Raw genomic sequence first — 24832 nt, forward strand, 5'->3', positions numbered from 1 at the left:
CACCTTCTACATTTTCTCCTCACTTCAGGCCTAGTTTATTTCTAGGTGGACAGTAAAGAGACAGCAGGTGACAGAAAATGCAATGGAGGGTAAATCCATGTGGTGTTTCTCCATTGTTACCGTTCCATTTTCTCCCTACCCCACACTAGTGGTGGTTTTCCCAACCCTAGCCCTAGTTTCATGGAGGCTCTTCATTCTGTTACCAGAGAAATACTATCCTGGTTCCTGTGGTAACATGAGCAGGAGTCTCCAAATCTGGCTTTTTTCAGAAACATAGATGAACCTTACTTCAAATCTTTGTATATACATAGACCCCTTTACTACCTATATGTACCTTTGTCTTTCCCTTCAGGAAAAATTGAAAGCATGGAAGGAAGTTAATAATGAGCTTCTCTACCTGCATATCCTTAAACTGATTGTTAACAGAAAATGTTTTTTAAAAATTGAAATTATATGTGTCAGAAATGCTTTCTACTTCATAGAGGAGGATAAAAGAGAGAAATCCTGGTCAGAAGCACTAAAATAAGAGTAAAAAGAAAATTTGTACCCTTTGACCTTTATCATTCCTTATCCCCCCCTCCAGACCATTCTCTTCTGTTTCAGCCTTTTTTTTTTTAATTCCACATATAAGTAATATCAGACAGTATCTTTCTTTCTCTGTCTTGTTTATCTCAGCTTAGCATAATGCCCTCTAGATTAATCCATGTTGTTGTGAATGGCAGACTTTCCTTTCTTTTTACAGCCAAATAATATTTTATTAAGTATACACATCCACACACATCCACATATATATGTATATATATCACATTTTTTTTTATCCACTTACCTGTTGAAAGATAAGGGTATGTAGGTTGTTTCTCTATCTTGACTATTCTGAATAATGCTGCTGTGAACATGAGTGAGCAGCCACTTCTTCAAAATGATGTCTTTGATTCCTTTGGATATATACCAAGGAGTGGGATTGCTGGACCATATGGTAGTTCTATTTTTAAATTTTTTGAGGAACTTCCATACTGTTTTCCATAATGACTGTACTATTTTATATCCCCACCAACAGTGTATAAGGCTTCTCGTTTCTCCAAATCTTCACCAACATTTGCTGTCTGTCTTTTTGATAATAGCTACCCTAATAGGTGTGAGGTGATACTCATTGTGGTTTTGATTTGCACTTCCCTGATGGTTAGTGATATTGAGCACCTTTTCATTTATCTATTGGCCCTCTGTACATTGTCTTTGGGGGAAATGTCTATTTAGGTCCTCTGCCCATTTTTTACTTGGATTCTTTGCTTTTTTGCTATTGAGTTATATTTTGGACATTAATGCCTGATCAGATCAGTGGTATGTAATTATTTTCTACCATTCTGTAGGTAACCTTTAAAATAAGAAGTTCTGAGGATCTAATGTACAGTATGGTAACATAGTGATCTGTTGTATAGTTGAAAGTTGTGAGTGGGTCTTAAGCATTGTTACCCCACAAACACACAAAGTTAACTATATTATCTATGTGGGGTGATGTGTTAATCATCTTGATCTTGGTAACCATTCTACAGTGTATATGTATATCAAATCATCACATTGTCCACTTTAAATATATTCAATTATATTCTATTATTCCTCAGTAAAGTTTAAAAAAAAGAAGATGGAAAAGACAATAGGCCATTCTCTGGGATCTTTGGGAGGAAGATAAAAGGTGATTGGAGAGCTATTTCAGGATGAAGATATGTCGTTGATGGCTGTAGCACTGTTATATTGGCAAGAAGCTCATCCTTTTCATAGCTCCTCACCATAATTCTTGCCCCCTTAAATCTTGCCATCAGTTTTCCCACTTCTTTAATTCTTGCCTTGAGTGATGGAGACGACCTTCAGTGACTGGGACACTTCGACTGCCTGGGAGGTGAGGGGGAGAGATCTGATTATACAGTAAATAGGGGAGAAAACATGTGTTCCTAATATCTGAATGGGATCTTTATGAACATGTTTCCATAGGGATACCATTGCTAGTAATGGTTAAGGTTTACAGGCTGGTTAGTACAGAAATGTCTATACAGGATGGAGTTGCAGGAAAATGTCCTTAAAGTTTCTTTCTATCAATGATCTTGTCATGAACTTTGGGTCCATGATTCACTTATATGTTAAGACTGCTTCTTCTTTGTTAATTCTGTCTCATTTGTCACTAATATTTCAAAAAGTAGTCTCACTACTCCCATTTACTCTTAGACAATTTGGGGAGAGAAATCTGGAAATTTTATGTCAGTAGCTATAGAAGAGTCTTTGCTAGGCTATGAAGTTAAGTTTGCAAATTATTTTTTAAAATTGCTGCTTTGCTGTAGTTAGTACATTTATTTTATAATAACTGCTCAGAGGGCGCCTGGGTGGCTCAGTTGGTTAAGTGTCCAATTCTTGGTTTTGGCTCAGGTCATGATCTCACAGTTCTGGGAGTTTGAGTCCCACGGTGGGCTCTGCACTAGCAGTGCAGAGCCTGCTTGGGATTCTCTCTTTTGCGCGTGCACGCTCTCTCAAGAGAGAGATAAATAAATAACTCAGAAGTCTCAGTATAGGATTTTTTTTCTGATAGGTTGGTTGGAATATGTTTTATTCCTTTTTTAAGTTTATTTATTTTGAGAGAGAGAGAGAGAGAGAGAGAGAGAGAGAGAGAGAGAGGCCATGGGAAGGGGTAGAGAGAGAAGGAGAGAAAAGAGAATCCCAAGCAGGCTCTGTGCTTCAGTGTGTAGCCAGACTCAGGGCCTGATCTCATGAACTGTGAGATCATGACCTGAGCCAAAACCCAAGGGTCAGCTGCTTAACTGACTGAGCCACCCAGGTGCCCCAGGTGGGAATGTGTTAAAATGACAGTGGCTGGTAATGAAAGAATGATAATTCCCTCAGCCAAGTCATAGGTCCTAGTGTGTGTCTAAAAGTAGCAGATAGGATAGACTAGATTATGATGATCGGACTAGTAGTTTGTTACAAAATACTCAGCAATCTCAGTGGATGATAACAGCATTAAGTTTATTGCCCATTCACCATGGATGTCATGGACGGGTCATAGCTCTGCTTCATGTCTTCTTCATCTTGGCACAGGAGGCAGGCCCTGTCTGGGTGTTGCCCATCTCATGGAGGGGGAGAAAGAAGGAGATGATGAAAGACAAGTTGGGTCTTAAAGCTTCCACCTGCATTAAATTGACCAAAGCAAAACACATGGCTGTTCCTGAGCTCAACAGGACAGGGATGTATAATTCTCCCATAAGAAGGGGCAGTGACTGTTTTGAACCATAGTAGAACCTACTATACTAATAATGTGATTTTAATCTCAGGTGCATATGGAAACTGCAATGTCTAGACAGGTCCTCTCTCCAACCCACATCAATGCTACAGCTTCTGAAACGTTCACGGTACTTCAACAAAGGATGAGAATAGCTGAGGAACAGACCAGTTCTCTGAGGGATGACCTAATAATGTTGGACTTTGGTGAAAAAAGGTAACACGTGGAAAATGAACTAGATCTTTGTAAGTTGAAGAATTTTGCTTCACTGGTTATTAATAAGGAGTCGAATTACAGATGGTTTGGCTGATGAAATAGGTGTTTATGAAAGAATTGAGAAAAAACAGTTTCCATTTGAACATTAATTAGAAAATATTTGCAAGATGATTGTTATCGTGTAAGAGGTACTACCACTACTACCCTAAATAGATATTTAAATTGTGCTAATGAGGTACACAAACTTTGATATCCTGTTCACCTTCAAATCTTGATTGAAAACAAACATGGAATTTTTTGTATAATGAGAAAAAACTTGGTTCTTATTTTTTAAATCAGAAATAGTCTTTGATATTAGTTAAGGTGAACATTTAAACTTGATTCATGCCATTGAAATAGTTTTCATTTTCTTTCCCCAGACTTATTGTAAATTAAAAGAAAGGCTTTTAGTCTTTAAAAACCATTTGTCCCCAATGGCTAAAGAAGATATTGCCATTAGAAGTTGGATTATCAATGGCCTGAAGAATCTGGGTGACTTAGCAGCCAATATCAAATTTACTGGTGTGATTTTCTTTAAGATTACGTACATATTTCCTTTGTGTTTCTCTTGAAAACCTGAAATAATTATAATTGGTATTACAGCAACCAAAAAATGAATAATTCTTCACTTAAAGATTAAATCTGTACAGATGTTGAGTATGTTAGAATAAAGTAGGAATGTTTAGGGGCACCTGGGTGATTCAGTCAGTTAAGTGTCTAACTCTTGATTTTGGCTCAGGTCATGATCTCACAGTTTGTGGGTTCGAGCCCTGTGTGGGCTCTGTGCTGACAGCGCAGAGCCTGGAGCCTGCTTCAGATTGTGTCTCCCTCCCTTCTTCCCCTTCCCTGCTCGCACTCTCTGTCTCTCAAAAATAAACATTAATACTTAGTTTATAGATTCAGCATTTATCATGTTTTAGGTATCACATAAAAGTTTACAAAAAATTACATTAAAAGAAACAACCATTATAAAATCAGTGGTCTTTATCCATCTGATAATAGTCTCATCCTCAATACCTAATGGTGCCTTCTATATTTAAATTTGGAGAAGCTAATGGATGCTTGTTAACTAAGGATCTAATTTTCATTCTTGGTAGAATGTTACACTGACCTGATGGTTGGGATTATCATAGTACATTGCATTACATAATATTGTTAAATTGGGATCTTTGTCCAGAGGCCAATTGGAAGCTCCAAAATGTTTAGAAGAGGCTTTGAGCCAGAACATCATTAGTCCTATCCAAAAAGAAGTAATTTGTTCAGGAAAAACGGATATTCTGTGGAACAACTGTGAGTTTCTGGTAAATCGAATGTGCCGTCTAGAAAGCCTTATCCAGTCTTTGAAGATGAACATCTTTCGTCTGCAAACTGAAAAGGATTTGAATCCACAGAAAACAGGTACAGAGAGGAGAGCATCATCAAATTTTTATCCTATATGGGTGTTTAATGAGTTTTTGATTCTTTTCTTTTCCTGATCTTCTTTCAAATGCTTGATGACCTGTTGTAGACTCTGGGTCTGGAGTTCTCTCTTGTTTAGCAAGAAAGCGGTATGCAGGATTAAAAATGCAAGAGAGGCTAATGTTCAGGAGGGAACAAGAGCCCCGAGTAAGGGTCCTTTTTCAGTTTTTATTAGGATCAGAAGGCTTACAAGCTTGACGGGCGTGCAGAGAGACGATGAAACCGTGAACATACAACGGTTCACGATGAAACTGTGAACATACAACGGGAGAAGGGAATTTTGGAGATTTGTGGTGTTAGGGGTTTGGGTCAATACAAAACAAAATCCTGGTGCTGGGTGGAAAGTTTGTGGGGCAGACATGAGGCCCCACCTCTGTTTGCCTAAAGTGGCCTGGGGGACAAGAAGTGCAGAGCATGCTACCTCAGGGTCAACAAGGCACCTTTCTTTTGCTAATTAGCCGCGCTCTGGGCAACTTTGCCCTGCTGTGGCCTATAGCCCTATTTACCTTTTTACCTAATTTGGTCCTTCCTTCAGGTGAAAGCAGCTTTCTGCTATTGTACTAAATTGGGCATTTCCGCCTGAATACCTAATCTTGTTTACCTCATCTTGGATGTTTTCCTCCTGAGATTTCCTCATTCCTATACCTTTGTCCTATACTGGGGGCCTTTGCCCCAATTACCTAACCTTATTTACCTGATCTTGTTTACCCAAACTTGGGTGTGTACATCCTATGGCTTTCTAATTCTTTATGCCTTGTTAACCCTTCGTGCAAGCTCAGGGAATTCCTAAGCTTATACCCCACAATGACCTTTCTCTGCTGTTGGGTAGCTCTTCTGAAGGATCAACTGAACGCAATACAGGAGAAGCATACCAAGGACCTGAAGCTGTTGCATCTTGAGGTGATGAATTTGCGCCAGCAACTAAGAGATGTAAAAGAGGAAGAAGACAAGGCACAAGAAGAAGTACAAAGGTTGACTGCTACCCTGGAGGTTGCCTCAGAGACCAAGGTTTGAATCCAGATTTCTGAAATACAGATTCACTATTATCTGTTAACTGGAGGAGGCAACAGATCCATAAAATTGAGTTAAAAATAGGTGATGTGAGGATTCTTGACATTTCAAAGTTATCTACATTGATAACATAAACCATTGTGTGCCATCAGTAATGTAATATTTATAGAGCCCTTACCCTATACACATGAAAGTGAAAGTCCAGAGATAGAAGTAGTGTCTCTGCTCTTCAAAGAGCTTACATGCTAGGTGGGAGAACAAGGAATAATGTGAAGTACTAAATAGAGAAAGAATAAGGGCATAGGAAATGATAAAGGGCAGTGTGGGACAATCAGTGGATATTGAAGAGTAAGTGTTTCACGTTCAGGGGGTTTGAGAGGGTGAGTGTGCCCTATCTAGAGAAGGGGAAACTTCAAGAAAGAGATAAGACATGAGCTGAACCTTTAGAAGCTAAGATAGAGAGGTGAGGACATTTCAAAGAGTACATACTGAGGCAGGAAAGCATATAGAGTAGGATAATAAACTAACAATTTTGTTTAACCTCCTAGGGCTGTGCAGTATCATAGATGGTAAATACGTTATTGTGTTTAATTAAAAAAAAACACACACATGACATAGGATATTATTGTCCCCATTTTAGTAATAAAAGTATTGGGGCCCAGAGAGAATTCATTTTCTCTAAGATCACACTTCCTTGTCTTCTTACTGTTAACCCAGGTTTGAACTTAGATCTTTCCACTGGTACAGTTAGAGGAAATGCACAAACTAGGCTGACAGCAGTGAGGATTTGTTTGGGGCAAATAAATTGGAACTTAGTTAGAGATCACATAGAGGATTTCAAAATCAAGAATAATCAATAGTTGGGCTTGATCCTATGGAGGGTGATTAACATTTTTGATAAGGAAGAAACATATCAAAAACAGGCAAACTAATCTGGCCAGTAGTGTAGAGTTTTGGGAAACCAGTTAGGAGTTGTATGATTTGGGGCATAAGCCTTATTAGGTCTGACTTAGGGTTGTGGCATTTTGAAAAGAAAGATACTATGAAGAAAGATAACGCTAGAATATGGTGCTGGACAGGAGCGGAGAGTAGGAAAGAAGGCAAAGATGACTGAGGTTTTACATCTTGGATTGTGGTGCCATTAATAGTGAAGTAAAAGAGAATAAATAGTGAAAGCTGTGTTTGTTTTTGTTGTTGTCTTATTTATTTTTGAGAGAGCGAGAACACATGTGTGCAAGCAGGGGAGGAGCAGAGAGTGGGGGACAAAGGATCTGAAGCAGGCTCTGCGTGGACAGCAGAGAACCCAATATGGGGCTTGAACTCATGAATTGTGAAATCATGACCTGAGCTGAAGGCAGATGCTAAACCAACTGAGCCACCCAGGCACCCCTGAAAGCTGTGTTTTTGATTCTCAGTTCCTAAGCATGGATAATATTTGAGGCTAGAAGAAATAGAATACTTGAAAAAAAAGCAAAAGGAATATACCCTGTAAGGAAGAGTTCTATCAATTATACCAGGTTCTCTCATTATTGAGTGTTATGTGTAAAGTGAATGTGAAGTTCACTTTAAGAAGTTACTCACTTCTTTGGTCTAAAAGGGAAAATGAAAGAAGTCATGAATCAAAGTAATCAAATAACCTTCTTTTTAGATATCTCACCATATTACTTCAGACACAAAATAGGTATTTATAACCATATTCAGAATAGCATTTATAGGTTGTTAGAAGGAGTCTAGATTTAAACTGATGTGCCTATAGACAGTTTCTTTCTATCATTTCAGATTGTTTAGAACCTTTTCTCCTTGTACTTTTAGAAGAATGCAGCCATTATTGAAGAGGAACTGAAGACTACAAAACGTAAAATGAACCTGAGAATTCAAGAGGTAAGATAGAAAAGATGCTAGCAGGTGGAGGGGGTGTTGGAATTACTAAGAGGACGTCAAGAAAGTAGAAAAAATGAAAAACTTTGAAAAAGAAAATGTTACTATGTAGTAGGAAGACTTTTAAAATATACCACGTGAAATTCAAGTGAAAGTGGCTGCCCTTATTTGACACTAAGAATTCTTTTTGCCTCAATATGGTCATACAACCAGAAATACAATAAGTGCTCTGTGAACTACAAAGGAAATTAGTTACCACATATTCATATGCTAGAGCTAAGTGAACACCTTCATACAAAGACCTTTTAAACTAAAGTATTTAAAACAAAAAGCTTTTAAGAAGCCTGTTCATCTAATTTTACCTTGAAACCTCCATTTCAACCTAAGTTTTAGTAGATAACAGATTGGGAATTGTGAAGTAGGTGGCTGCTAAAAGTTGCTGGACTAAAAATTGGCAGCTGAAAACAGTAGAAGAGTCAGGAGAATTAGTAATCCAACATACCCTGGCCTAAAAACCTCAATATTCCCTGACAGAATAATCATTTATGTTAATGCAAATCAAGAGGGTCAAATTATATTTAAAATATTCTATTATATAAAACAGAGAAGTAGATACACTTTTTAGGAAAAATTTCAAGAAAAGTTACTTTTTTATTTTTTTTAATGTTTATTTTGAGAGAGAGAGAGAGAGAGAGAGAGAGAGAATGAATGAGTAGGGGAGGGGCAGAGAGAGAGAAAGAGAATCCCAAGCAGGCTCTGTGCAAGCGCGACGTGGGGCTCAATCGTAAGAACCCACAAGATCATGACCTGAGCTGAAACCAAAAGTCAGACGCTCAACCTACTGAGCCATCCAGGCACCCCTAAAGTTAATTTTTAAGTTATGGATTTTAGTGCTTACAGTGAGAAGTATAGCTCTCTGAAAAATTCTCTTATATATATTTTATTTGCTACTAATTATTGATAAAAGCATGATTGTTCATAGTTCGAATGTGTTATGTTTAGCATATTTTTAGCTTTCAGATATTTTAGTAGACTATTTTTTAATGTTTTTTTTTTTTTTTTTTTTTTTTTTTTTAAATTTTAGAGAGGGAGAGAGTATGTGCAAGTGGGGGAGATGGGCAGAGGGGGAGAGAGGAAGAATCTTGAATCTTAAGCCAGCTCCTTACTGAGTGTGGAGCCCGATGCAGGGCTCGATCCCACCACCCCTGGGATCATGACCTGAGCCAAACTCAAGAGTCAGACACTCAACCGACAGAGCCACCCAGGTGCCCCAGTAGACTTTTTTTTTTTTTTTAAGAGAAGTTTCACATTTATAGAAAAATCACACAGAAAACAGTTCTCATAAACCTGTTCTTCCTACCTCCACAGTTTCCTCCCTTATTAACGTTTCACATTAGTGTGGTACATTTGTTACATTTGATGAACAAATATTGATAAATCATAATTAGCTAAGTCCACAATTTATTTTAAATTCACCCTTTGTTGATTACAGAGGATTAAAAACGGCCCCCCTCTCTTCCTGAGCCCCTAGCAACCACTGATCTTCTCACTGTCTGTAGTTTTGCTATAGTTGAAATGATTCCGTGCGTGGTTATTTTGGACTGGCTTCTATCACTTAGCACATGCCTTTAAAGTACCTCCAAGTCTTGTCATGGTGTGATAACTCATTTTATTGCCTAACAATATTCCGTTGTATGGATGTACCACAGTTAGTTTATACATTCATCTATTGAAGTACACCTTCGTTGCTTCTAAGTTTTGGCAATTGTGAATAAAGCTACTTGAAACATTCATATGCAGGTTTTTGTGTGGACATGTTATCTACTCATTTGGATAAATACCTAGAACACAATGGCTGGATTATATGGTAAGCTTTTGTTTACCTTTGTAAGAAACTGCCAACATGTCTTAAAAAATTACTGTACCATTTTGCATTCACACCAACTAGGAATGAGTGCCTGTTGCTCCACATTCTCATCAGCAGGTTGTCAGTGTTTTGAATTTTTGCCATTCTAATATGTATGTGGTGGTATTGGTGTCTTGTTTTAATTATAATTCTCTAATGAAATATGATATTGAGTATCTTTTTATATGCCTGTTTGCCACCGTATATCTTATTTGGTGAGGTATCTGTTAGATCTTTTGCTTATTTTGTAGTTGGGCTGTTTGTTTTCTTATGTTGAATTTCAAGAGTTCTTTGTATATTTTGGGTATTAGTCCTGTATCAAATACGTTTTTGCAATTTTTCTCCCCTTCTGTAGCTTATCTTTTGCAGAGCAGAAGCTTTTAATTTTTTTTTTTAATTTTTTTTTTTAACATTTATTTATTTTTGAGACAGAGAGAGACAGAGCATGAATGGGGGAGGGTCAGAGAGAGGGAGACACAGAATCCGAAACAGGCTCCAGGCTCTGAGCTGTCAGCACAGAGCCTGACGCGGGACTCGAACTCATGGACCATGAGATCATGACCTGAGCCGAAGTCGATCGCTTAACCGACTGAGCCACCCAGGCGCCCCAGAAGCTTTTAATTTTAATGAAGTCCAACTTAACTCTTTTTCTTTTGGAGATTATACTCTGGTGTTATATCTACTAAGTCATCACTGAACCCAACATCACCAAGATTTTTCTCCTGTGTAATTTTTGGAAGCTGTATAGCTTTTAAATGCTTGTTTGTTTATGTATGTATGTATGTATGTGTGTGTGTGTGTATTTAGAGAGCAAGTGGCGGGGGGGGGGGGGCAGAGAGAAGGAGACGCAGAATCCCACATAGGCTCCTTGCTGTCAGCACCGAGCCTGATATGGGGCTCAAACTCACAAACTGCAAGATCATGACCTGAGCTAAAACCAAGAATTGCACACTTAACTGACTGAGCCACTGAGGCACCCCACAGAAACCTTATAATTTTGCATTTTACATTTAGATCTGTGATACTGATGGGGTTTTGGAGTGTTGGAGGGGCTCTAGTTATCATAGCCATTAACCCAGGAAATAAATGAGGGAGAAGCCCTCACATCTATTAGGAGGAAGAACAGTAAGAAAAAGTCAATGTCCCTTTTGTTAGGGATGGCCTGTCTTTCCTTCAGAAACCTGAGTTCTATCAGGAGGAGGCCTGTTTAGACATGCAGTTTGTCAGGAGGGAGTTTCCTAGTCAAACACGTTTGGCCCAAACACATTCTGCAAGAGACCTTTAGCTCCACGTCCTGATTTAGAGCCATGAAGGCCTGGACCTAGGGTAACTCCATTCATTTGCCCTATTTCCTGCAGGAGAGATCTGTTAAATCCTACTAAGGCCATGCAATATTACAGGAGATCAGTCCTTTCTTAAATTTTGCAATCCGAATTATTTCCAGTGGGTTAAAAGGGCATCCCAAGGAAGAGTCCTTGAGGACTGTAGAAGTTCCCATGTTCCCAGACAAGTAGGGAAGGACCATTACTAAAAATCCCCTGACACCTGGGTGGCGTCCCACGCATAGGATATGTCAGAGGTTCCTGAGGTGTCAAAGCGACCTGAGGCATCCCTCGAACGAAATCACTATGGCCACAATATTACCTTGCCACTGAGGGCAATACTCCCCTGGAAGGCCCCATAAAGGGCCCCCAGTGGAAGGGATGCCAGCATCCTTCCACTTCCCTGTTGCATCCTAGGTTACAAATGGGTGCCCGGTGTATGGACCGAAATACCATACCCTGAAGGCTGTGCCCTAAAAGGCCGTGCCTTGAAGAACATGCCCTGATCGTCATGCCTTGGTTTACCTGATCTTTGAAGAGCATGCCACAGAAGCTATGTTTTAGTTTCTTGAGGAAAACTGCTGTTTTTAACCCATGGAAAACACTAGAAAAGTTTTACAAGAGGCAATGACCCAATTATGTAATTTAGGTAGTTAGTAGAGGACATTGACTAAAAACAGTAAAGATGGAAATCCATCATGCTTTAAGTGACATTCAAACACATACAGTCTTCACAGCCAACTTCCCTAGAAAATAGTCCCTGTTGGGTTTTAATTCATTCAGGTACTGATTTTGGCCACCTCCCAGTGGAGGTCACATGGCCAGAACTGGCTAGACCAGAGACGTGGAGGGGATCACATTAGACCAATGAGGAGGAAACCTCACATGGGAGTCTTAAGGTTGGCAGCCATCTAGGTGGCTGTCCTGTGCTCAATACAGACAACTTTGTATAAGGACAGGAATAAGAGAGGGCATCAAGTTTCTGGGTCTCATTACCATCCCAGCCAGGGTACTAACTTCCAGCCAAAAGGCAGGCTTTCTCCTCCCTGTAGTCATGGGCTAGAGGATTGCAGCCTGAGCAATCAACAGCAAAGTGTTCCAGTAAGATGATACTCCTCGAAAAGCCTCTGAAATTAAAGTAAAGGAGGAAAAGAGAAAGTACTCAGCAACTTTGCACTGAAACTCAGAATCCAGATGAAAAGAATCAGCCCTGTGTTCAGGCACCAAATGATGGGATTTTAGGGTGTTGGGGATTCAGAGCCAATGGCCAAGAAAGAATTCTTGAAGACGTCTTTGGTGCAAAAAGGTGATTTTATCAAAGCACAGGGACAGGACCTGTGGGCAGAAAGAGCTGCACTGGGGTTGTGCAGAGTGACTGATTTATATACTGTGGAGTCTGGAGGAAGGTAAAGTCAAGAGGAAGTTTCTTAAAGGGATTTCCATATGCTGAAGAGGATTTACAGATTACTGGAGGCCTACCTATTTATTGTCAAGCTAAGGTTATTTTTCCCTGTAGCAAAGCATTATCATTAAGATAGTAGGAAGTTCCTGATGAGGCTGTTGATGAGATATTTGTAAACTGATGGAGATTATCAGTTTAACCTTTTGTTTTCTGTCCTTTCCTTTGTTATTGGGCAGCCAGGAGTGCCTGAGGAATGTCACACACCCTGAGGTGGGGGGAGAGGGGGAGTTGATTGTGCTAACTTGTGCTTGGCCCTCAGCTTGCTTTATGGTCCCTCATCAATACATTTTGAATTAATGAGGTGAAGTTTGTATCTAGATTCTTAGTGTGTGTATGTCCAGTTGTTCCAGCACCATTTGTTTAAGATTATCAGTGATTACCATATATTATTAGTTTTTATTAAGACAGTCTTATTTCTGCTATTTCTGGTATAAGACAATCTTATTTCAAGATAAAATCTTGAATTTTTATTGAACCCTGTCAAGAACCCATAGGACTGTCCTAGTCAAAATGCATTTTCGTATTCGAGCAGAATGGGTGTAATAGCTTGCTAGTGCTGCAGTACCAAAGTAGTACCACGGACTGGGTCACTTAACAACAGAAATTTCTTAAAATATTTCTGGAGATTTGAAGTCCAAGAGCAAGATGTCAGTAGGTTTTTGGTTTCTCCTGAGGCTTCTCTACTTGACTTGCAGATGGCTGCCTTCTTACTGTGTCCTCACATGGTCTTTTCTTTGTGCATATACATCCCTGATATCTGTTTATGTGTCCCAATTTCCTTGTCTTAGAAGGACACCCTTCAGGTTGGATTAGGGCCCACCCTAACAGTGTCATTATAGTTTATCACCTCTTTAAATGCCCTGTCTTTAAATAGAGTAACATTTGAGATACTACTGTTAGAGCTTCATTGGAGTAATTTGGAGGAATACAGGTTAGCCCAGATCAGAGGGCTGTATAAAGACAGAATAAATGTGGTATATATCTTCCTAAGAGATAAAATATATAAAATCTAGTTCTGATAAACATAAAGCTAATAGCTTTTAATAATGCTTCAGAAATACCTCAGTAGTATAATTAGCAAATAAAGGTTTCCTCTAGGGGCCCTTGTGTGGCTTAGTTGGTTAAGCGTCCAACTCTTAATTTCAGCTCAGGTCATGATCTCACAGTTCACGAGACTGAGCCGTGTTGGGCTTTGCGCTGACAGCACTGAGTCTGCTTGGGATTCTCTCCCTCTCTCCCTAACTCGTTTTCTTTCCCTCTCTCTCTCAGAAATAAATAAGCAAACATTAAGAAAAAAATTTGCTCTACAAAGGACTTAAATTAGATCTTGAGTATATTATACTATATAATTTGATCCAGAACTTAGAAAAATGCAGCAATCTCCTGAATGTAACAAAATAATTATAATCTGACAGTATAGTTAGTATCAGATTATTAATATAGCCAGAACCAAAAACTATGGCTCATTCTTACATAAGATTGTAATACTTAACTGATATAGAAGGAATTTCTAAACTTGAAGGGACAGAATTATAAAAAGTTCGATAGATTTGACCACATAAGAATTAAAAATTCTACATTTAAAAAGAGCAAAAAGCAAAACTAATAAAACCCAGCAAAACTAGATAGAGTTAATAATCTTACCTTTTAAAGAACTTAAAATTGGCTAAAAAAAGATAAACAATATGAAAAAACAAAAACAGTGGTCAACTAACAGGTCAGAACATGTACAGAGCTTATAACCGTATTAGAACATATTTAACCTCAGTAGTAACCAGAGAAATGAAAAACTGTCAAGATGTTATTTTTCATTTATTAAATTAGCAAAGATTTAAGAAAATAATAATACATACTACTGATGGGATTTATTATTAATGCTATTGATAGGTGGCTAAAATCTGAAGGAAAATTATATATCAAATATATCAAAGGTCTAAAAATTATTTATACCTTTAATCTAGTGATTCCTCTTGTAGGAATTTATCCAGAGGAAATAGAAATGCAGTGAAAGATTTATTCACAAGCATGTTTAGCAGAACAATATTTAGAATAGTGAAAAACTGGAAAAACCTAAATGTTTATTAGGGGTATGATTAAGCATATTAATAGAACATCTCCAAAATGGGCTATCTTATAACAGTTTCATGCCAACACACTTTTCATGTCTTTCAACTGTTTTTAGAAACTTTTTAAACATTATAAAATATGTCATTCATAGAGAAAACACATATAAAATATGTACAGTTTCGGGAAGGGCTATAAAGTCCTCTTTACTGGGGCTTAAAATAGAATTTCTTTTAAGTCATCTTCACTGGGGCTTAAAAATAGAATTTCTTTTAACTTAACATCACTTCGCAAAAGGAATAGCATTTTGCAAATCCCATTTAAGTTTAAAAGGGTCTCTTTGCAGGGGTGCCTGGTTGGCTCAGTCAGTTAAGTCTTCGGCTCAGATCATGATCTCATGGCTCATGGGATCAAGCCCCATGTTGGTCTCTGTGCTGACAACTCAGAGCCTGGGGCCTGCTTCAGATTCCGTGTCTCCCTTTCTGTCACTCTGCCCATCCCTCGCTTGCACTCTGTCTCTCTCTGTCTCAAAAATAAATAAGCATTAAAAAAAAAAAAAAGTTCATCCTGATGGCCAACAGACACATAAAACGATTGATGCTCAACGTCACTCATCATCAGGGAAATACAAATCAAAGCCACACTGAGGTACCACCTCACACCAGTCAGAGTGGCTAAAAATGAACAAATCAGGAGACTATAGATGCTGGCAGGGCTGTGGAGAAACAGGAACCCTCTTGCCCTGTTGGTGGGAATGCAAACTGGTTTAGCCGCTTTGGAAAACAGTGTGGAGGTTCCTCAAAAAACTAAAAATAGAACTACCCTATGACCTACCAATAGCACTGCTAGGAATTTACCCAAGGAATACAGGACTGCTGATGCATAGGGGCACATGTACCCCAATGTTTATAGCAGTGATTTCAATAGTAGCCAAATTATGGAAAGCCTAAATGTCCATCAACTGATGAATGGATAAAGAAGATGTGGTTTATATATACAATGGAATACTACTTGGCAATGAGAAAGAATGAAATCCTGCTATTTGCAGCAATGTGGATGGAACTGGAGGGTATTATGCTAAGTGAAATCAGTCAGAGAAGGACAGATACCATATGTTTTCACTCATGTGGATCTTGAGAAGCTTAACAGAAGACCATGGGGAAAGGGAAGAGAAAAAAAAAAAGTTACAGAGAGGGAGGGGGGCAAACCATAAGAGACTCTTAAATACAGAGAGAAAACTGAGGGTTCATGAGGGGGTGGGGGACAGGGAAAGGTGGGTGATGGGCATTGAGGAGGGCACTTGTTGGGATGAGCACTGGCTGTTGTATGGAGGCCAATTTAACAATAAATTATATTTTTAAAAAAAGGTTCTCTTTACCTCATGATAAGAGATTCTTTTGTATCTTTATCTGACTCATCATTTATTGAGAGAAACAAAGTCAGTGTACCCCAATTCTTGAGTGGTGGTTTATCTGCTACTTAAGTTACTTCATTATTTGTTTAGACTTTTAAATTCCAAAACAGAATTGGAACAGCTTTTAGAAGTATGTTTATAATACTATCGGATAAAAAAATGTATAGATGAAGTAATGAAATACAGAAAAATGAGACTTAAAAATGAAAGCCAGGAAATACAGAAAGTACATGTACTAACGTATGATAATAGTGTTTTTCAATCTTCTTTTTGGTAATAGTCCATTGTAAGATGTATATTTTATACCATAGCACCATACATAAATAATACAGACATTTCATGAAGCATTACTTACCCTTCCTTATTACATGCTGTGTGCTCTGATATTTTTTTCCCTTTTTCAAGTGCTGCTTGCAACTTACTAATGCGTCTTGACCCACAATTTGGAAAAAAGACTTATACAATGGGAAGACAAGGGCAACAGATTTGACGCCTCATTTCTTAGTAGTTTATCCCTTAGGGGGAAACAAAAGCATGTTCCTGAGTAGTCATAAATGAATGAAGCATGGGAGTAAGATGGCAAAGTGTCTGGTAAACTTTTCTTGGTGACTTTGATCTTTGGCAAACTGCTGTCATGTTCCCTTGGTCTTGCCTAACTGCAACTTGCTCTGTAGCTAAGGAGACAGCTGTCTCAGGAGAAGAACCTCAGGGAATCTCTTGAGAAATCTGGATCAGCTATGCTATTCAAAATACAAGAAATGGAATCAACAGTGGAGGTGGAACGGAAACAGGTAGATTTTTCTCTCCTTATTTGTGTCAAGGAAGTGAAACCAAAAGAGAAAGCTGACATACCTTGAACCGTATGGTTTTGCTAATTTTCTCTAGATTTACTGAATTTTTGCCTGTATTATTCAACATACCTACATGTAATTTAGACTATTCAATTCTAAGTATTGAAGGAAATTAATTAGTAGTTCCAAATTCTAATACCTGTAATTGTATTACATAATCTTTACTATTTTAACCAGTGGCTGTCCTTCATAACAGAATTAATTATGAAAAAGATCCTACTTAAAAAATTTGTAAATGATAATTTATTACTTACACTACCAGTATAGTAGCCACTAGCCACATATGGCTATTTAAATTTAAATTAGTTAAAATTAATTCAATTCCTCACTCACTCTGGCCACATTTCAAGTTTTCAGCAGTCATTTGTCACTGGTGACTGCTGTGGTGGGAGAGTGCATAGAAGGTTGTGCTGGATGGCCCTACTGTGAAACACTGCATCCTGTTGGGATTTTTAACCGTGACCTAGAAACTTTTCCCTCTAGTGATGTTAAGATTTGAAAATGTTCCTTACTGTAAGGTAGTTGGGTAGAAATTTGTACCTTAAAGAAAGGAGTTTTTCTTCTACATTCCAGGTGCAAATTTTGCGGCAAAACTGCATTGCCCTACGCAGTCATATACAGACCACCCAAGAACTACTGGCACAGGAGCAACAGAAAAAAAGAGAGTTGGAGACTACTATCTCACAGCTCAAGTCTAATCTAAGTATGAAAATAGGTGCTAGAAATTACATTTGTTAGTTTTTTTGAGATTTCATGCAAAAACTCTTAAGATCCCAAATTTTTGAAGTGACCATTACCGATATTTACCACAAGACTGAATATAAAAAATTGCTGATTTCCTTTCTGTCTGTGGCACGGGGGAAAAAAAGAGTGCTGGTAATAAAATAGAATTTGATCCTCTTAACTGTGAACTATTCTCTATTTAGATTTTTTTTTCAGGTCTATTTAAGTGTTTGTGGACTTAGGAACATTGGGTTTCTAGAAATCTAGATTGACTATTGGATACTAGAATATTAATAAGGAATTAAGGCCTTTGATATTTGCTAACCTACTGATTCTAGCCATTTATCATGTCAGACTCTCCATTTTTCAGGTTACTAGTCTATTGTCCTGTATTTGTAGCAATGGATGGTTGTAAGTTACCTTAGAGCTTAAAGTCCTCATTTTACAGATGAGTTAACAGAGTCCTTACAGGTGATTGAGCTAGGAAATGGATGAGTCTAGATTTGGTCCCATGTTGTTCAGAATCAAAGTTCTTCCAGCCCATGAGCCCTTACCATATTTACTGTTGTTAATATATAGTTGTAAAGCCATTTTCATACAGTATCAAATAGATCACAAAGAATTATGGTGCATGGCCCCACATGAGTAACACTTCATGGTTTACCAAAAGCTTTCACATAAATGATCTCATGCAACGTGCAAAACTATCCATACTTCCCAAAGTTAAAGCGAATAAATGGTGAAGTGAGGCCTGAACCTGTGTCTTCTAACTCCAAACACAGTGTTCCTGCCAGTGTGCCTTCTGTATCTGGATGTAATGAGGGTAGGGAATACCAAAAGGGAAATGAAAATTATAAAAAGCATACAGCAAAGAGTAATCATTCAATGTTTTGACCTACTGCTTTTAACAGAAAGTACTCTTTTTCCTAATAGTTGTTAAGTAGTGAATTACTCTGGGAAGCTCTCACTGATAAGGCCCCAAGCTAATTTTTTGTCTTCCTGTGACTGGGACTACAAAAATACATATTATATTTTATGGTGCTGCCACATTATCTCATTTGAACCTTACAACCTTGTGAGAAGATAAGAAAATATACTCCATTCTGTAGAAGAATAAAAAGATCTGTATCCAAGGATCCACTGCAAATAGTATAGCTGGAACTAAAACACAGATCTTTCTGTCAGTAGTTTTTTAATGTTATCTCTTTGGATTAATGCTGTAGTTTTGAATTTCGTAAAGAATATATGAAAGACCATTAAAATATAACAATTATACAACAGTAATTAAAAGTAACACGAGGAAAAGAAGCCTGCCTGAGTACCAACCATGTGCTTCTTATTGAATAGTAGACTCCTTACGTGCATGCAATTTGATTACTATAAGGTACAAATAGTTAAACTAACTAGATGAGTAAACGGAATGCCTTTGGATATTTGCTGTAATGAATTTAATTGTTGAATGTAATTGTTTATTAGCAATAAACATTTATATACACACCCACTAATTAAAGTGCTTAAATTATTCTTCCAAGTAAGATAAACATTCTCCTTTCATTCTTAACTTGATCGAAGAATTATTAGAAGAGCTCTTATGGGTATCCTTTTTATTCTTCACATATTTTAAATTAGCATTTACTCTATTTGAAATGAGTCCGGACTTATTCATTCAAAAAGCATAGTTTCTCTGAGTATATTCTACATAAAATGTGAGTTATATGTTTTGTAATTTTCCGGGTTTAGAATATTTAAGTGAAACAAAACTGATCTTTGTGAATTGTTCATGAAACCAAAACGTTACTCTCAGGGAAGTTTACTTTGGGCTACCAATATATAATGCCAAACTGTTCCTATTTCTCTTTGGTTTTATTATCACTGTATTCTCTCTGGGTGGTTTCACATCTTTCTTTTCCACACAAATCATCTTCCTTCTCCAGATAGTATCTTACTGTCAACTCAACATATCTCAAAACACATGTGAATACTTAACTATTGCAGTCATTCTTACTCATTCTGTCCCCTGAACTTGCCCTTACCCTGTGTTCCCTATTTTGTTGAAGAGTCTGCCTCCCACCCCATTGCTGACATGTGGACACTAGATACTCTCCTTGACTTATCTATTGCCTTTACCCACCAGGCAGCCACTGAGTCCTGACAGTTCTCCCTGCTTGTTATTTCATGAGTGTGTTTTCCCTCTGCATCTCCATTGCCAATCCCTTAGAGCCAGCTTTCATTGTTTTATACTTTGAGTACTACAACAGCTACTAAACTCCTCTTTTCCTTATGGAGCCTCTGTTAGAATATTCTAACACAAAGCTTTGGATCCTGTGCCTCTCCAGCTTAAAATCCCTCAGACGCATCATGGAGTAAAATATGACCTCATTTACTATAGCACGTGACTGTGGACTATTTTCTTGATAATTTAATTATTTATTTTCCACTCTATTAAAATATAATAGAAATACTTGCATTCTCCTCATTTCCACAACATACTAAAAAAAAAAGGAAAGCTCAGGGAAAAGGTAATGTGTTGATCTCAGTTTAGTTGTAGTAAGTTATTATCGTAGTTATGTGGACTCTTTGTTTTTAGTTTCTAGAGATGACCTCATTTCCAAGTTGGCTGAAGAAAATAAGGTAAGTTTTGAGGTTGTAGAGTTCAGAGGTGATCTTTCCTCTCTTCACTAAGGAGTATCTCCTTACTCGTGTTGGTTTACAGTTCCTTTTTTTTTTTTTAAGTTTTTTTATTTATTTATATTGTGTAGGGGGGTGTTGCAGAGAGAGAGGGAGAGAGAGAACCCCAACAGGCTCCACACTGTCAGCACGGAGCCTGACAAACCGTGAGATCATGACCTGGGTGGAAATCGAGAGCCAGAGGCTTAACCAGCTGAGCCACCCAAGTACCCCTGGTTTACAGTTCTTCTGATTCTCCTAATATTTTTATTAAAAAAAAGTTGCAGTGTAAATAAGTTGTATATTCAGTCCTGTTGCAAACTGGGTATTAAGAAATCAGTTCAGGCAGGTTAATATGGTTTGAAAAAAGATGAATTAGCAAAAATAGTGAGACTTACCTGCATCATCTTATTGGAAACTAATTGTTAAAAGGAAAGTTTTTTTATAAAATGTAAGAAATACTAGGGGCGCCTGGGTGGCGCAGTCGGTTAAGCGTCCGACTTCAGCCAGGTCACGATCTCGCGGTCCGTGAGTTCGAGCCCCGCGTCAGGCTCTGGGCTGATGGCTCGGAGCCTGGAGCCTGTTTCCGATTCTGTGTCTCCCTCTCTCTCTGCCCCTCCCCCATTCATGCTCTGTCTCTCTCTGTCCCAAAAATAAATAAAAAATGTTGAAAAAAAAAATTTTTAAAAAAGAAATACTAGTGATAGTGATGGCTGCACAACAATGTGAATATACTTAATGCCACTGAACTTAACACTTAAATATTTTTAAGTGAACTGTACACTTAAAAATGATTAAAATGGTAAAATTTGTTATTTATATTTTACCACAATAAAAAATGAAAAATAGGAAATATTGTAACTTTTATAACTTAATTCATTTCTAAATACATCTTAATCCTGTTTGGAGTAATTTTTTCTGGGTTCTGTCTCATCCTGTATTATGTGATGTTTAAATATTGAGATGCTTCTCAAAAGGGAGTGATTCTCTCTTTGTAGGGGGAGGACTTATCCTTCCCCATTTCAGTTACTACCTGTTAGGGAAAGCCCAACCCACAACGCCCATCCCTGCCACCTTCTCCCATCTTTTATTTTATTTTATTTTATTTTATTTTATTTTATTTTATTTATTTGTTTTTTTAATGGAAAAAAATTTCTAATGTTTATTATTTTTGAAAGAGAGAGCGAGCAAGCAGGAGAGGGCCAGAGAACCCATGTCAGGGTCTGTGCTGATAGCTCAGAGTCAAGCCTGCTTCAGATTCTGTGTCTCCCTCTCTCTCTGCCCCTCCCCTGCTCGCACTCTGTCTCTCTCAAAAAAATATTAAAAATTTTTTTTAATGGAAAATAAAGAAAATCACAAGATCTTACTGCTTAGGGAAAAATATTCACCTTAGCAGAATTTTCTTAAGGATGCTAAGTAAACATTTACATTACGGTTTTAGGCAAATTCTTTCTAGTTTGAAACTCAGTATGAGAACATTTTGTAAACAGCTTTTATAATTTGTTTAAAAAGAAGTTTGGGAGTTGAAGATACCAAGATTTTTAAAAATTCTTTGTAAGACACTTGTCTATATTGATCATTAGAATTTGCACTGGTATATGTGCTGCTGAAGGAAGCACTAGAACCTGAACTCATACTAAAATACAGAACATGTATTTTGGTAGAGATATATGTAATAGTTCTTATGTGTAAAAAAGGAGAGATTACTGTTTTTTCTCAGAATATGCAGATGTCTTTCAACAAGGAACATGAAGAAAATACATATTTGAGGACTGAAATACTATCCCTTCGTGAAACATCAGAAAAAGCACAGGTAGATCTTAATCGTATCTCTAACTTCTAGAGGTTATTTAATTTTGTTCAATTAAGGAATCAAGAACCAAGATTAACCCTAATTATATAAATTCATACCAACACCGTAGGTATAATTGGCATATAACTTTGTATTTCTGGTATACAACATAATGATTCAGTGTTTGTGTACATTGAAAAATCATCACCACGATAATTCTAGTTAACATACATCACCACGTGTAGTCACAAAAATTTTTTGCTTGTGATGAGGACTTTTAAGATTCACTCTCTTAACTTTCAAATATGTAGTACAGTATTAACGATAGTCACCATGCTATACAGTACATCCCTATGACTCACTTATTATATAACTAGAAGTTTATGCCTTTTGATCTCTATTACCTCTCTCCCATCTCTTACTCTCCCTTGTCTCTGGCAGCCACTTACCTCTTTGTATCTGTGAGCTTGGTATTGTTTTTTGGTGTTTTGCTTTTTGAAGATTCCACATATATTGTAAATGAGATTATATGGTATTTTCTTTCTCTGGCTGACATATTTCACTTAGTATAATGCATTCAAGGTCTCACCATGTTTTTGCAAATAGCAAGAGTAAATTCTTTTTTTTGTGGCTAAATAAATATAGATATGTATACCACATTTTCTTTATCCATTTATCTGTCGATGGACATTTAGGTTGTTTCCTGATCTTGTCTATTGTAAATAAGGCTGCAGTGAACATAGGGGTTCATATATCTTTTTGAGTTAGTGTTTTTGTTTTCTTGAGATAAATATCCAGAGTGTAATTGCTGGATCATATGGTAGTTTGATATTTAATTTTTTAAGAAAATTCGGTACTGTAATGCACAGTGGTAGTATCAATTTACATTGCCACCAACAGTGCACAAGGGTTCCTTTTCTCCACATCCTCTCCAATACTTGTTATTTCTTGTCGTTTTGGTAATAGCCCTTCTAACAGATGTTAAGTGATATCTTATTGTGGCTTTGATTTGAGTTTCCCTGATGATTAGTGATGTTAACATCTTTTCGTGTACCTGTTGGCTATCCGTATGTCTTTGAAAAATGTCTATTCAGGGGTGCCTGTGTGGCTCAGTTGGTTAAGCATCCAACTCTTGATTTCAGCTCAGGTCATGATTTCAGTGTTTGTGAGATAAAGCCCCTCATCGGGCTCTGTGCAGACAGAATGGAGCCTGCTTGGGGTTCTCTCTGTGCCCCTCTCTCTGCCTCTTCCATGCTCTCTTTCTCCCAAAATAAACATTTTTTAAAAATGTCTATTCAGATCTTGGACCCATTTTTTAATCAGATTTTTTTGGGGGGTGCTATTGAGTTGTATAATTTCTTTATATTTTGGATATTAACCCCTTATCAGATATATTAATATATGATTGCAAATATCTTCTCACGTTCAATAGGTTGCCTTTTCATTTTGTTGATGATTTCCTTTGTTGTGCTTTTTAGTTTGATATGCTCCCACTTGTTTATTTTTGCTTTGGTTGCTTTTGCTTTTAATGTCAGATCCAAAAAATCTTGCCAAGACCAATATCCAGAAGCTTATCTATGTTTAGTTCCAGTAGTTTTTTGGTTTCAAGTCTTACATTCAAGTCTTTGATCCATTTTGAGTTAATTTTTATGTGTGGTACAAATAATGGTCTAGTTTCCCATTCTTTTGCATGTGCCTATCCAGTTTTCCCAACACCATTTATTGAAGAAACTGTCTTTTCCCCATCAGAAAAAGCACAGGTAAATGTTCGCATTTCTCTGGTTTTCACACGTTATTTAATTTTGTTCAATTAAAAAACAAAGAACCACGATTGATCCTGATTATATAAATTCATACCATTGCCATCATCCAGATTTTTTATTTTCATGAAATCTATTTCATCTATGAAACATGATCACATTAACTACATCTCCCATTACCAAAGCTCTATGATACATCAGTATATGAGGTATACTGCTAAATAATGCACTAATTTACACTTTGCCTTTGTTTGCTTTATAATTTACCCATTGAATATATATAGTTCTCATCTCGACCTATGAACTTCTAAGCACTTGAGTGCCAGGGCCAATGTCTTAAACTTTCCTTGTATCTTTTATAACAAGTAGCACAGTAGGAACCTAATAAATGCTTACTGGATTGTAGAGTTATGTGTACTTATTTTCTGTGGGATGGTTATTGCCAAATTTAGCTGATGTTATTTGTGTGTGTGTGTGTGTGTGTGTGTGTGTGTGTGTGTGTGTGTAGGCAAACAGGTTATTTCTCATAGAGCCAAGGAATAGTATTAATCACTTAAAATAACTGTTCCTAGTACAATTTGGTTACTTCAATGTTGGGATCATAATGTTGCTGTGCTGTCTTTGTGATAAAGAAAATGCAAAATAAATGTGTTCTTTTATAAAATAATAATAAAAATTATTACTGCTACTTTTGCTGTAGTAGTAGTAATTAACATTTACCAAACCCATTCTACATTCCAGGCACAATTGTAAGCACCTTATGTTACTAACAAATTGTAATCCTCACAATAGTGCTACTATAGAAACTTATTATTCTCATTTTAAAGATAAGGAAGTTGATATACAGAGAGGTTTAATAACATAGCTAATCAGTGACAGAGTTATAATTTGAGCTCAAGCAATCTGGCTCCAAAGAAAATTAGCTTGTTCTTTTCAAGGTTCAGGAATTCACCTCTGTCTTATCCCACGTATTTTTTGGTGTATAACTTAGAACTTTAAAGTGCTCC

At 37.3% G+C, this 24832-nt stretch overlaps 1 protein-coding gene across 8 annotated transcripts in view; it reads left to right on the forward strand.

Moving 5' to 3' along the window:
• Window positions 1-24832, forward strand: part of CCDC150 (coiled-coil domain containing 150) — a 96906-nt gene that overhangs the window by 4378 nt on the left and 67696 nt on the right. For 6 of the 8 annotated variants that reach the window (XM_042994967.1, XM_042994968.1, XM_042994969.1 and 3 more), the window contains exons 2-9: window positions 3315-3478; window positions 4695-4915; window positions 5805-5983; window positions 7799-7867; window positions 16707-16823; window positions 17457-17586; window positions 20194-20237; window positions 21994-22086. In XM_042994967.1, the coding sequence (XP_042850901.1) occupies window positions 3315-3478; window positions 4695-4915; window positions 5805-5983; window positions 7799-7867; window positions 16707-16823; window positions 17457-17586; window positions 20194-20237; window positions 21994-22086 (1017 nt within the window). Of the gene's footprint in view, window positions 1-3081; window positions 3227-3314; window positions 3479-3897; window positions 4040-4694; window positions 4916-5804; window positions 5984-7798; window positions 7868-16706; window positions 16824-17456; window positions 17587-20193; window positions 20238-21993; window positions 22087-24832 lie in introns of those variants that run through there. The other 2 variants (XM_042994973.1, XM_042994975.1) reach the window with 2 other exon arrangements.

The sequence above is a fragment of the Panthera tigris genome, chromosome C1 (assembly GCF_018350195.1).
Source record: "Panthera tigris isolate Pti1 chromosome C1, P.tigris_Pti1_mat1.1, whole genome shotgun sequence".
NCBI lineage: Eukaryota > Metazoa > Chordata > Mammalia > Carnivora > Felidae > Panthera > Panthera tigris.